The sequence below is a fragment of the Notolepis coatsorum genome (genome assembly GCF_963971535.1).
Source record: "Notolepis coatsorum genome assembly, chromosome: 1".
In the NCBI taxonomy this organism is placed as follows: domain Eukaryota; kingdom Metazoa; phylum Chordata; class Actinopteri; order Aulopiformes; family Paralepididae; genus Notolepis; species Notolepis coatsorum.
Genome location: NC_140165.1, coordinates 238,982,649 through 238,996,816, shown reverse-complemented (window position 1 = coordinate 238,996,816; position 14,168 = coordinate 238,982,649). Strand labels below are relative to the sequence as shown.

The following is a 14,168-nucleotide window of genomic DNA, read 5'->3' as shown; positions in this document are numbered from 1 at the left end:
TGGTCGGGTACTCAGGGGCAGCGTTTTTTCTACCTCAGGATCTTAAGCCGTTTTGAGGCTGGGCTCCAACCACTGTGTGGCCTGGTGACAATTGCCACATTGTTATGTAGCTGGGAATCTCTGACATCACTGATATGCACGTTTTGAGATGACTCAGATTGGTGAGGGTGAGGGTTGTGAGGGGAATTGGAAGAGTGCGCCAATATGAGAATTAGAGACATAAGTCATATTGATATAGAGCCACACGGCCGGGAAACGGTACTGAATACTGGGAAAGGCCAATTGTTTTTTTTTTTTTTTTTTTGGTCTTTTTCCTCCTCCATTTTCCTCCGATTTTCTCCCATCCCAATGTTAGTCGTATGCCAATTCCCAGTCCCTTCCTGGTCGCTGCGCACTTACCCCCCACAGTCAGATCATCTGGGAGAGTGGAGGCTACCACGTGCTTCCTCCGACACACGTCCAGCCAATCACCGCTTCTTTTCACCTGGCAGCGCGGATTCTCATTGAGAGGGCGTAGCGTGTGGGAGGACCACACTATCCCCCTCACGTCCAATCCGCACTTAGCAGGCGCCCCGACCGAACTGTAGGAGTCGCTGTTTACAACGACCCGGACCCACCCCGCCAGCTTCTCCCACCCTCTGATACAGCCAATTGTATCAGTGCAGACGGCCAGCCAAGCTGGTGACAACCCCGGAGCTGTGAGCTGGATTCGAACAGGCAAATCCAGCTCAGCTCCGGGGCTGGTGACGAACGCAATCTCCGCTCGGCCACCTAACCGCGGGAAAGGCCAATTGTAAGATATAGTACCCCTTTAAATTAAAATGTTGTACTCTGTTTTTATAAATTGTTATTTCTTTTATTATTATTGCTCTGTTATCTCCCTGTGAAGTTTTGTGTATCGTTATTATGGTTACTGTATTGTGTTGTCTTGTTTTCATGTTATGAAAAAATTTGATAAAAAAATTAGGCCAATATTGCGGTCTGGTGGGCCGTGGTGGAAAAACTAAAAGAACACATATGACTCTGGAAAGTACTGGAAGTACTGGATAAGGTATTATATTGATGGCTCACGTTGGGGTCCTGGGGCGAGGGGATAGAGCGAATATTCATGTATGTTGATGGTTATGGTGTTTTTGTATTTTTAATTTTGTTTTGTTTATTATTTTTCATTCAATATTGGTCCTATGTATATTTTCTGACCCCCTTCTGATCTGGGTCTGGTGATCGTGGGCTCTGGCTGGGGTGGGCCGCGGTTCGGGGTCTCTGCGGGTCGAGGCGCTAAAGAGGCGTGGTGCTTTGGCTCGTGGGGGGGCCGGGCTGTGGGTCCTCCGGGACTGTGGCTTGCGGTTGCTGGACCTGGAGGTGGAGGGGGCTCGGTAAGCACTTTTTATAGTAAGATTTTATTTTGTTATCCTTTTTCTTTGTGACAAATTGTATTGACTGGTTGTGTATCCGATATATAATAGGTCTAATTTATTGTCTAGTCATTGTTGTGTTAGTTTGTGTTCTTGGATGTCTGTTATGTAATATTGTCATTATTGTGCTGTGTTGTTTCTTGTTTGAAAATATGAAAATAAAAGATTTGGTCAAAAAAATATATATATTATAGCCCTGCAAAGAAGGTGAACATCTCCATAGACTTACAGTACTGGCAGAGAATGGTATAAGATGATCAAAGTGGTGGCAGGGAATGTGTTAATGGTCTTCTTTTAACAAAAAAAGGGTTGGAATTCAAATATTTGTTTGTGTGTGTGTGTGTGTGCGTACCTGCATGCCATAGCAGATTCCGAGGACCGGCTTGCCAATGGTGAATATGGCAGGGTCGAACCAGGGGGCGTCCTCTGCATAGACAGAGGCAGGGCCGCCTGAGATGATGATCGCCCTGAGAGAGAGAGAGAGAGAGAGAGAGAGAGAGAGAGAGAGAGTTAAAGGAACACGCCAACATTTTGGTAAATTAGCTTATCGTCTTCTTCAGAGAGAGACAGGAACATAGATACCAGTTTCCTCTCTGTGCCTTCAGTAGAAAGCTATCTGGCTGCATGTTAGCCTAGCTTAGCACAATGAATGGAAGCGGACATGACCGGTTAGCCTTTGGGAGAGGTGTGCCTAGGCTAACCGGTCATGTCCGCTTCCATTCATTGTGCTAAGCTAGGCTAACATGCAGCCAGATAGCTTTCTACTGAACGCACAGAGAGGAAACTGGTATCTATCTATCTATAGTATTTACCAAAATGTTGGCGTGTTCCTTTAAGACCTCTGAAAAAGGAACAGATCCCCAGGAACCTCTATAGACCCCCAGCCCTTCTCCATGGAATATTTCACTAGCTTGATATTACATGTGTGCGTGTGTATTATGTGTGTGTAAGCATGCGTGTCTATCAGTCTGTTTCACACACATGTGTGCGGCACGCGTGTGTATTATGCATGTGTGTAAGCATGTGTGTCAATCTGTCTGTTTCACACACATGTGTGTGCGTGTGTATTATGCGTGTGTGTAAGCATGCGTGTCTATCTGTCTGTTTCACACACACATGTGTGCGCGCGTGTATTATGCATGTGTGTAAGCATGTGTGTCTATCTGTCTGTTTCACACACATGTGTGCGGCGTGCGTGTGTATTATGCATGTGTGTAAGCATGCGTGTGTCTATCTGTCTGTTTCACACACACATGTGTGTGCGTGTGTATTATGCGTGTGTGTAAGCATGTGTGTCTATCTGTCTGTTTCACATGTGTGTGTGTGTGTGTGTGTGTAAGGACCAAAGAAAATTCTGTCTTACTGGCAAGATAAAATGGCCACATGAAAAATACACAACCTCCTGGCTTCAAAGACGCCACAGGAGGGGTGTGTGTGTGTGTGTGTGTATAAAGTGGATAAGGCAATGCTTTTTCACAAAATGTAATGGAAAAATACTGTCTGGATAAAAGCCTGTCTCTCCCTCAGTCCCTCGAATGTAAAAAGACATCCGTCCTGAAGTGAAGAACAGGATTGTGGGTTCATAAATTGATCTTTTTGAAGTCCGGCGACAATGGGAACATGGACGCGGCCTGAAGTGGGTCGCTGTGCGCATGCAGGCTTCATTAGCGCCCACAGCGTCTTCAGTACATTCAAATATGACAGGCGTGTCAAGTGTCGTCTTTATGGGGGTGGACAGAATTTCTAAGTAGGGGGTTCACAAGTTCAAGCTTAGAGCGTAAAAGACACAAGGAACCATTTAAAAAAATAAAAGAAATGTATGGACTGAATTTTATATAGCAGCTTTTATCCAAAGCGCTTTACAACTTATGCCTCACATTCACATACCGACGGCGGAGGAGACCATGCAAGCCAAGGTACCTTTCTTTACTCTGTAGTGCTGATGTAATTCGGTCTGTACCATTAAAAGTGCTGAGTTCGGTACCAAACCCTAGTAATAACCAGTTTATTCTCCTGCATGATGGGATGGACAACATTCTACATTATGACCACAACATTCCAGGTCTCATACTTGGCAGCCAGGTGTGGCTTTATTGTTTAGCCTATCCAGGCACTGTTAGATTAGGCAGTGCCAGTGTGCTGCATTTAAGACAACTTGGAACAGTGATAAGAGGAAATAATGGAGGAAAGCAGGTAAAGAAGAATCTTTAAATGTTTAAGGAACCTTATATATATATAAATGTATTTGTAAAAAAAAAAAAAAAAAAATTTAAACTGGATGTAAACGAAACAAGTCGCATCCCAATTAATCTGTCTATTATGACAATATCCACTGTGTTCAACTGACACACTGAGCCTCTATAAGCCCATCTTGTTTCGTTTCGACTTTGCACATGAGTCATTATTTACTGTTGTCTTACCGTATCGAACTTGTTCCTATATTTGTGCAAAGAAAGAAAGAAAGAAAGAAAGAAAGAAAGAAAGAAAGAATAAAAGAAGAGATGAATGGTTCATCGCTCTCACCTGAAGCCCTGCTCTCTGATGGCGAACGCAGGCGTCTCCAGGGGCATGATCTCGGACCGGACAAACATCTCTCGCACCCGTCTGTCGATCACCTTACCGTACTGGGCGCCTGCATCCAGGATCACCACCGCACCCTCGCCTGACCCATTCTGCTCGGCACTGGTGATGTCCAGCTGTGGACACACACACATCAAGATTCAATACGTCACTGCCATAGCAACCAGTGTGATTTTTTGCGCGTTCAGCACACTAAACTGGAAAAGTTCTAGTAATTAGCAGAAAAAGCCCCCTCTTAAAGAGAATCGTCCACATAGACAATACTAGGGTTGCCGCGGTGATGAGAAATTGCCCATGATTAATAAACTCACGACATCGCCGGTATTACTGGCGACGACACCAGACATTTTACAAAATGGACACCCGATATCCGTACTAGAGTGCTAACTTTGAGCGTTACGCGGTGACATTGATCCGCTGGGTCTGTCCGTCTGTGTCCGTCCTTAATTCATCTGCAATGATGAGTATCCATTTGCTGGACAGACGCAGTCGGCCTCAAGTAACTAATTTTAAAATAAAACATTACTACCTTCCATACATTTTCTATCTGTTCATGGACGGGTTCAATGTAGCTGCAGCCTTATTTAGTGCCCAATATAAAAACTTAACCAAAGATTAAGGACTACATGTTATTTCTATATTTTAAAAGAAAGCATACACCAGTGGAGGTGGTGGGCAAGTAATGTACTCGGTAGATGCCTGAACACCAAGTAACACCAGTGACACCGACTAACATGGCCTGCCAGCCTAACACATACGCACACACACAAACACAGTATTCAGGAGAAAATGTCAGGGTTGACAGATTCAGGTGCTTATGTTATCTTCTTCAAAACACTCAAGTCACACATACGCACTCTCACGTCTGTAATTGGTACGTCTCTGCAAAGTACAGACTAAAATGCTAGGAAACACAGCGTCACTGACGTGCGTTGGTACGGCAAGGTGCCTGGCGTGACAGCAGCTGAGAGCAGACTCCGGCAGGACCCCCGCTGTGCCTGTCTGTCCCTCCAGCCTGGGGATGGATGTTCGCTAGGGATCCTGCCACAGCGGGGACACCACTGTTTAACTGCCGCAGATACACCGTCAGAATATCAAACTGTAGGTATATATATGAGGCAAAGTACCAATCGCAAACTGATGATTCTTTAAGTTACTGATTCATCAAACGATTATTTTATTGATTCACCTGTGCTGTCATCTAAAAGTCATCATCACCAAAGAAAACAGTCTGATCATTGATTGAACATTTACTGTTTTCTTGCATTTTATTTTTCCCATGAATGCACTCGAGCTGAAGCGTGCACTTTTTATTAATTTTTTTATTATTAATATATAAACAATCTCTGTGCTTCTGAATGAAATTATTCTTCCATGAATTTCCCCAAGGGGATTAATAAAGGAACACTTGACTTCCTCTTTTGTATTTGTAATAGGAGGTGCAAATCCAGAGCCTGCAGAATAATGAAGGACCCTCACCACCCCAACAATAGCCTGTTCAAGCTGCTGCGGTCAGGCAAGCGCCTGCGCATACACGCAGCAAGAACAGAGGCTCAGCTTCTTCCCCCGGGCCCAGGCCATCAGAACATTGAACACTGATCTCTCCCCACACAAGCACACATGAACACACACACACCACAGGTCACTTAAATCACACGAGAAGAGGTCACTTTAAAAAGGAAAGAAAAACATAGCTGGATGTTTTTGTATAGTAGTTAGGATAGCATAGTGACATAGGGTAGAACTGTATATTGTATAGAAGTGTACATAGGACTCATTGCCTTTTGTATTTTATCTTAGTATTTGTATCATGTCTATTTTATTACTATTCTATTTTATTCTATTATTATTTATTTGTATTTTTTGCACAATCGAAGCGGGCACAGCCACCTTTAATTCACTATATGTCTTGTGTATATGTGATGAATAAACCTCTTGAATCTTGAATCAGACCAAACACTTTGGAACATTTACCAGTAGTGAAATGTAATTTTTATAAAGGATTTTTAGGGATGCACTGATTTTTGGTCCATACCAATAACCGATATTAACATGTTATTTTTGAACATACTAAAACAATCTTAGCCCAAACCCAAACAACTTTGTGTGCCAAAAAGAAACACACACAACAGTAGCTAGACAGAAATAATCATCATTGTTGTTCATATCGGCCCAGTTTTGCTCATCAGACTGATACAATCAATAACAAAATCACTATCACCAGCCAACATATATCTGCCTAGTTTTGCTCATCATCAGTCAACAATACAGATGAAAAATCACTATCATCGTCCAATACTGATACGGTCAGTGGTACCGATATATCGTGCATCCCTAATAATAGTTTGTAATTTATCAGTTCAGTCGATGAATCGTAACACTGCTAATCTCATGCAAAGTACCAAACCTATCCATTACTTTTACTAGACCGTATAGACATATTATTTTGGGTTCATTGAACAAAAATAATTTGTATATAATATTAATTAAGTGGTTTTGCTTTGATTTCTGACATGTTACACATAGATAGCTCTTGGTAATGGTTTTTTTAGTATTTGGAAACATTAGCCAAATACCTGTATCTTTACCCCAACCTCTCACCCAACTATGGGGAACGTGATTCAAATGAGGCCTAATACAATTATAGACATGTGAGCTTCAGCATCGAAAGAAGCAAAGTCTGTGAAACATACTACACCCATTCAGTCCCCCACTAGAATCACATGAGGCCCACAGACATAGGTCACATAGAGTTGTTAAAAGAGACATCCTAGCTGGTCCCAGGGCAAAAAGGTATATGGGTTCACATGCTTATAAATGTAACTTTTCAAGTGTAGTAAACATTACATATCTAATTTCTTTCTCAGAGTGTCTAGCTCCTTTAAATGTGTGTGTGTGATATGAATGATAGAAATTCAAAGTCGAAATGAAAATGTAATACACAAATCACAACTTGTCAGTTAATTGGTGACAGAAAATACATATTAAAAACTGGGCAGTTATGTAAACCCTGAACATCATGCCCCCCACGTGGTTTGTGAAAAAAAACACACAAGAAAACCCTTTCGGTAGTAGGTGAAAAACATCAGCAGGCTTGGCCATCGCCTTCGTTGACTGCTCTGAACGAAGTAGAGCATAAATAAACCTAGGTAGGATTTTTCATATGGCGTTACATGGAGCTTGTGGGGGCACCAAATTAATGAATGTTGATTAGAGCCTTGACGTAAATGGTTGTAGCTAGCCATATAGCTACAACCACTTACGTCAAGGCTCTAATCAACATTCATTCACCCCCCCCCCCCCCTCCCTATGAGCTGAAAATACCGGAAGTGTTGCGGTGGTCTATTGCAATCACTTCATCGTTGAGTAGCAGTACGGTCTGCTGTATGTCATGCATGTTATGATTAATTGAAAATGGGGGACCCTGATGTAAACAAGACGAAAGTCTTTCTCTGGTCTGCATCCCCTTAACAATTGTATGTATTGAGCTGTACTGTACCCATTCTGCAATATGTTAATAAAGTTATCAATCAATCAATCAGCGGCTGTTGTCATGAATCCACTGATGTAGCACCACGACGGTCCGACGAGGCTCGCCACGTTAAAGGAAAACTCCAACATTTTGGGAAATTAGCTTATTTGCCATCTACCCTGGAGTTAGACAATAAGACACATACCATTTTTCTTCTCTGTGCATGCAGTAGGAGTAGGAAGACGCGCACCGTTAGCCTAGCTTAGCGTCAGTCACTGGAAGTAGGTTCCTCCAGTAGCCTAGTTCCCAACGTCTTCCTACTCCTACTACTGCATGCACGGAGAAGAAAAAGGTATGCATCTTCTCGTCTAACTCCGGGGTAGATGGCAAATAAGCGTAATTTCCCACCTTTAATAACGTTAGCCAGGGGTGTCCCCGACAGCCTTTTTACACAGTCACCACTAAAACATACGAGGAGAAGGCTCAAATTAGCTCGCTTTAAGAAGCGGAGTACACATTTCTACTGGGAAGACGAACAATATATAATAAGTGCGGTCCAAAAGTTTAGTAAGATGTGTACTGTCGTATATGCTTCCGGTGTGCTAGCTAGCTAACAAACCGCCCGCCTGTGTACGTGCCTAGCTGGCTAGCTCTGTGGTTAGCTGTGTGGTGGTTAGCAGCACTAGCGGTAGCTGCTGGCTAACAGTAGCCATGCTAGAATCCGGTCCACGCGGTGCTCGGAGGCGGCGAGTCCCCAGACCCAGCAGCAGCCGTACCGGGGAGAAGCGATACGAGAGGTCGGTGCATCTATTCGAAACCCTCCAACGCTCGCCCGAACCCCCCCCCCGGTACGGTCCATCTCGTCTAGCCGCTGCGCGCAACACGGTCTACGGGGGACGTTGCAACAGGCATGCGGGGCGGGGGAAGCACTCATCACCGGCGGTGTTGCTTTGCAACTTTCCCCGATTCACACACAGGCCGTAATCAACCAGGGACCACAGCAGCACCCATAGCATCAAGTAATCACCCGAGTAAAAACACCACAACACGGCCCGCCGCACACACAGCGATAGAACGGCGGGGTATATATGTCGCCCCCCACTCCCGCGACGAGTCGTCGGGTACGTTACGGGACCGCGGTTCGCCACTGACCTTGCTATCTCCGTTGCACAGAGCCATGGATGACTGTGGTGTTGTGGAATGAGCTCTCCCCTGCTTCGCCTCGGCGTCCCTGGTCTCATGCGCAGCTCGGAGAGAGTGAGCTGGCGGGGGTCAGTGCGCCTACTACTGTCGCAAATGTAGACTGTTGTTGGTGTCGGTCTCTCTCGGCTGTCCGTCCTAGACAAGTGGACTGGACTGCTTCTGTCACTGTCTGTCCTGCAGCTTGGATACTAACATTTGCGTGGGAACATAATTCTTGCCTATGTATTTTGGTTTCATGGGAGGAGCGAAAGGTTTTTTTGTATGTATAAAGCCCCAGTCCCCAGAGTTGGGGGCTGTCAGCGTCTTTGAAATTAACTAAACGTATCAGAGTATTTTTTTTTACAAGAACCATTTTTTTTTAACTTTAACTCTGGGATCAGGATGAGTATGGAATATGTTCACTTAAGTTAACTTCCAATTCCTCCTTATTTCCCAAGTGGTTCCCTTATTTTTTAGTAACATTTTAACAGGATTTGGAAACCTCTTTTATTTATTTTTTTTATCAACAAATTGGTCCAAATGGAAAACGTTCCTTATTTTCACGCCTCAGAGTTAAAGGGGAATGCCTACTATTCTAACAATTCACATTATGTTCTTGCTGTGTCGCGGGGACAGTTCAGTCAGTATTTGTGAACATGCCTGGTCCTGGGCCTGGTCTACAAGATACACTACACGACCAAGGTACCCATGTACATGTCAAAATACTTCCCAAAGGTCAGTGAATACCATGATCACAACACCAGAGGGAGCTCCACAAATCATGTTAAACCCAGATTCGGCTCAAACAAGGGACTAAACACGTTTCGCAATTATGCCACATCAATGTGGAATGCCCTACCCAAAGCTGTAAAGGAATGTGAATCACTACCCACTTTCAAAACCACTATCAAAGAACACCTACGGGTGACTGCAATTCGAAACTGGCCCCTGTAAATGTCCTAACCCAACCCCTCCAATGTACAGTAAATGACCAAGTATGGTTTTGTCAATATTCCAATGTACAGTTTTGCTTGTACAGTTGTACTGTGTCGCTGCAGTCTACTTCCTGGCAGAACAAGGTGCCATAAAAAGACACATTGAATATGTAATTTAACCAAAATGTGACACTTTTTTATTTTATAGGAACTGATGCCCTGAGCAAAGACCATGCAGTCTCTCTGTGAGTGGCTGTCTCGGAGTGATGACCGGAGTGTTGGATGTCCCATGATGATGACCGGGAGGATGCAACCCTCCCTGCGCCGCCCCCTTGCCTCAAATAGATCCGCCATCAGCTCTATTTTTAATCTTTCAAAATGTTCAGTTGCTATTGCATGCACTTATCTGTGTTTCATTACGCTTGTGAGTGCATGCTTTACCAACTGTCTTGCCTGTTTTATTGCAACTACTATCACCGACACCTAAGAAGGGAGATCCCCCCTTGAATGGCCCTTCTAAGGTTTCTCTCCTCCACATTGCCTGTGGTGCATTTTTTCTTATTGCTAGGTTTTAGTGAGTTTTTCCTTACCTTCGCGTGGGGTATGTCTGGGAGTGTTGCATTTATAATATTTTTTTTGGACTTTAGGGTGTTTTTGTTTTGTTCTTGATTTATTGTGATGTTTCTTCTTGACTTGTTTAAAGAAGACGTGTCCGGCCCATGGGGACATTAACGTGTGTTGTCTGGCCTTACAAATAAATTTGATTTGATTTGATTTGATCTGTACTTTAACACACATGTTCTCAGTGTGGGTCTAACTCAGAACCTTACTCTGGGCTGGTGGTTCTTTCTCTCACTCTCTCTCTGTCTTACCAGTGTCGACATGGGAGGTAATTTCGGGTCAACTGTAACTGGAGCTATTGGAACATGGAGGGGAAATAATCCATCCAACGGGTGTCGTGTCCCAATTATGGGTCCAGGTTTGTGCTGACTGACTCCCCTCCTCTCGTTCAGACAGACACACAAATACACACACATGTTGCTTGTACGACTACTTCATGGAATCACACTGTTCACAAACTCTCACACTGCGTCACAGTTTCATTTCCTGTCTTTTGTATGCAGTTTAAGGATGATGCACTAATACCACGTCCACTGCAGATGCCATAGGAGCGCCACACTTGAAGTATCGCCTGATGCCAAGTACCGATCCACTCCGTTAACTTCACAGAACAGTAGTCTACAGAGACTTTATCCGTTTTCACCATTATAAATATCTACCATATTCTGTGTCGACAACACAGAGTGGCTTTGGTTGGATTTCTGATTTGATCAGAATCAGACATTCAGAATCAGAAAGGTCTTTATTGCCAAGTAGTTTACACATACAAGGAATTTGATTTGTAGAATAAAATGGAATGTAAGCTAAATTCAAAGAGAAGTACAATAGAATAGAATAGAATTATTAAATAAAATAGGCCAGGGCTGTACAATTGTGCACAATGTGGTCAAGTATAAGCACTAAATAGAATACAAATATGCCATGTCATTACTGTTGGTATTGGGTTTAACAATTGGGGAGATTCTCCTCATTGCCCAGCCTGTGTTGGCCTGGTGTTGGCCCTGCTATCTGATACCAGTATGGCATCAGTGAATCCCTGAAGTGGCCTTGATTCAAATGCCTGCACGGTTACGGCACGCTCTCTCATTGGGTGAAATCGTGAGGGGTTCAGAAGTATATATGCCACGCCGTTATGTAATCCCCAAGAAGACGAGGAGTAATCTCACAGCAAAGTGAGATGTAACAGCCCAAGATTGGACAATTCCGTTTCATGTGGAGTAAGTTGGTTCTTTGCAAATATTTATCTTTAATCAAAAATCCTTCCTGTTTCTTTATGTGTTTTTTCCCTCTGTACATAAAAAGTATGTGACTTTATTATTCTCTTCCATCCCAGTGGAATCGACAGTGGCTCAGAGGATAGAGCCGTCGTCCGGTCATTCTGACTCCTCCCGGCAGGGTGTCGAAGTGTCCTTGAGCAAGACACTTGACCCCTAACTGCTCCTGATGAGCATGTTGTCACCTTGCGTGGCTCTGTGGTGTGTGTGTGTGTGTGTGTGTGTGTGTGTGTGTTGCAGCAGCACGGCAGTCTTGATCTGATGTGTGTGTTGTTTGGTAAACACAAACGTACCAACACATGGACAGAGTAATAGTGAACATCATGCGCATGTACATATTTATAAAGTAGCAATTTTTTTTTAGCTACTGTTTATATTGTATATAGTCCTGTATATTGTGTGTAGGCCTACATCGTGTCCCATATGTTACTTTATGTTTATATTAGATATTTTTGTATATACACCGTGGGAAGGGGGAAACACAATTTAATTTCTCTGTATGTCTTGCACATTACGAGAAGTGACAATAAAGCTGACTTTGACTTTGATACAGATTAGGCTATATATCATTGAGTATCATCATATGGAACCCCACACACACATACCATAATACATTGCAATCACCCTCATTTGTAACTTTTGCGTAGCTTGTGACATACTGCCCTAATGTAGTCACATGCTAACTCACGTGCGTGTGTGTGTGTGTGATGGTAGTCACATGCCATCTTATAACTAGTTCTAGTACGTGCCACTTAGCAGCAGGAGAGTGGAGCGTGCAGTCATTCGTTACATCAAATTCAAATTTGGAGAAGCTCCCTGCTCCCCGCAATGGGCTCCTTCGCCAGAAACGGCCCTCTACTGTACATTGTTGTTTTCATCCCGGGGCTGAGGAATCTGAAGACCGGACCACCGGCTATAGACCTTTATCAATGGAACTGCGTTGCTAGGGGAACAGCTTGGGCCCAGGCTTATTTACTGTCAGCTATTGTACTAGCGAACACTGCACCAGGAAATACACTTGTGCCAATTTAGAATGTTTATGTTGTCGAGTTTGAAAGGGTGACTGTACTGTGCGACCACTTTGTTTTGTTACACTTTGAGTCATTTTCCTCTTGACGTAGTTGCTGTCAAATTCACTCTCAATTTGAATACTATTTTGATTCAGCAGGCTGAGGCCTATTCATTTTTCAAGCTTATTCTGCAGGCAGGCTAGGCAGATTCACAAACTCTTGAACTCAGATACTCTCTTTCTCTTTCTCTCTCTCTCTCTCTCCCGCACACTTACATACATACACACACACATATACACACACAAAAACCCATACAGACAGTACTGCCCTGTCCTACATACTGCACTGAGGGGGTGGGGGGGTTGTTATGATAAATTATTGCTTTGCCCCCTACATACCTTCCGACCATCCTTGATCACATAAAACTTGAATAAGTTATGGTGCATAAGGTCTTTTTAACATATTTTGTCCATGGCTATTGTGACAGAAATAGGAAAACGCCATAAACCAAAGACCTTCAGCTCCATATTGTTCGGGCGACAGGGAGGTAGAGCAGTCGTCTGGTAATCTGGAGGTTCCTGGTTCGATTCCCAAGCAGCGTTTCTCTGTGTCCTTGAGCAAGACACTTAACCCCTAATTGCTCCCGATGAGCAGGTTGGCACCTTGCATGGTTGCCTCTGCCCTCGGTGTGTGAATGTGTGAGTGAATGGGTAAAATGTGAGGAACAAATTGTAATTGTAAAGCGCTTTGGATAAAAGTGCTATATAAATGCAGCCATTTACCATTCAATCAGCAGTATATATAACCAGTATTATCCTGGTTACCTGACCACTGATCCTACCCAAGTACTCCCTCTGTATAGGCCATAGAGGGGGTCCAGAAATCAGAAAGTCACTGCTCTGCGTGACTGTCATGTAGTGTAGTAACCATTTATACCACTAGAGGGAGAAGCGTTGCCATGTAGGCCTACTGTTGTTGCTGGCACCTGAAATAGCACAAGGAATGGCTGAGAAATACTGCTGATGCACGTTGTGTAACAGTGTTTCCAAATCATTTCTTTGCAAGGCCTCTGAAACAGACCACACACAGCGGTGGGAGAAGTACACCATTTCAATTCACTATGAATTGAAAATGGGGGACCCTGATGTAAACAAGACAAACATCTTTCTCTGGTCTGCATCCCCTTAACAATTGTGTGTATTGAGCCGTACTGTATTGTACCAATTCTGCAATCTGTTAAATAAAGTTTTCATTCATTCATTCATTTTACTTAAGTAAAAGTAGAAATACCCAGATAAGATAAGATATTCCTTTATTGACCCCCTTCGGGAAATTCAAGCATCATAGCAGCATGGGGCAGTGTAAACAATAATAATTAACTATGAATGTACACATATGAGCAAGTAGGCAGTGTAATCAAGGTGCAGATGAGAGCAGATGAGATAGAATAGTACTCTGGTAAAAGTAAGTCCTCCGTTCAAAATTTGACTTAAGTGAAAGTAGAGAAGTATTTGATATTGAATGTGCTGAAGGGTTGCATGTAAACATGCATTCTACAAGATGTTTGTGTATTCCAGAGCTTGGGAGCGTTCAACCCTTGACCCATTGACCTCTAAAGGTCATGTTAAAGTGGTATGTGGTCCAGTTATGCTGCTCTGATTACATCCTCTTGAAGTTGG

The 14,168-nt window shown here is 43.4% G+C and overlaps 1 protein-coding gene across 1 annotated transcript in view; it reads right to left on the bottom strand.

The window, feature by feature from the left end:
* Positions 1-8,867, bottom strand: part of gmps (guanine monophosphate synthase) — a 48,047-nt gene extending 39,180 nt beyond the window's left edge. The window contains exons 1-3 of the mRNA XM_084330890.1: positions 8,620-8,867; positions 3,939-4,111; positions 1,768-1,882 (exon numbers count right to left, since the gene is read on the bottom strand). Of these exons, the coding sequence (XP_084187016.1) occupies positions 1,768-1,882; positions 3,939-4,111; positions 8,620-8,646 (315 nt within the window). The 5' untranslated portion in view covers positions 8,647-8,867. The remainder of the gene's footprint in view (positions 1-1,767; positions 1,883-3,938; positions 4,112-8,619) is intronic.
* Between the last annotated feature and the right edge of the window lie 5,301 nt (positions 8,868-14,168).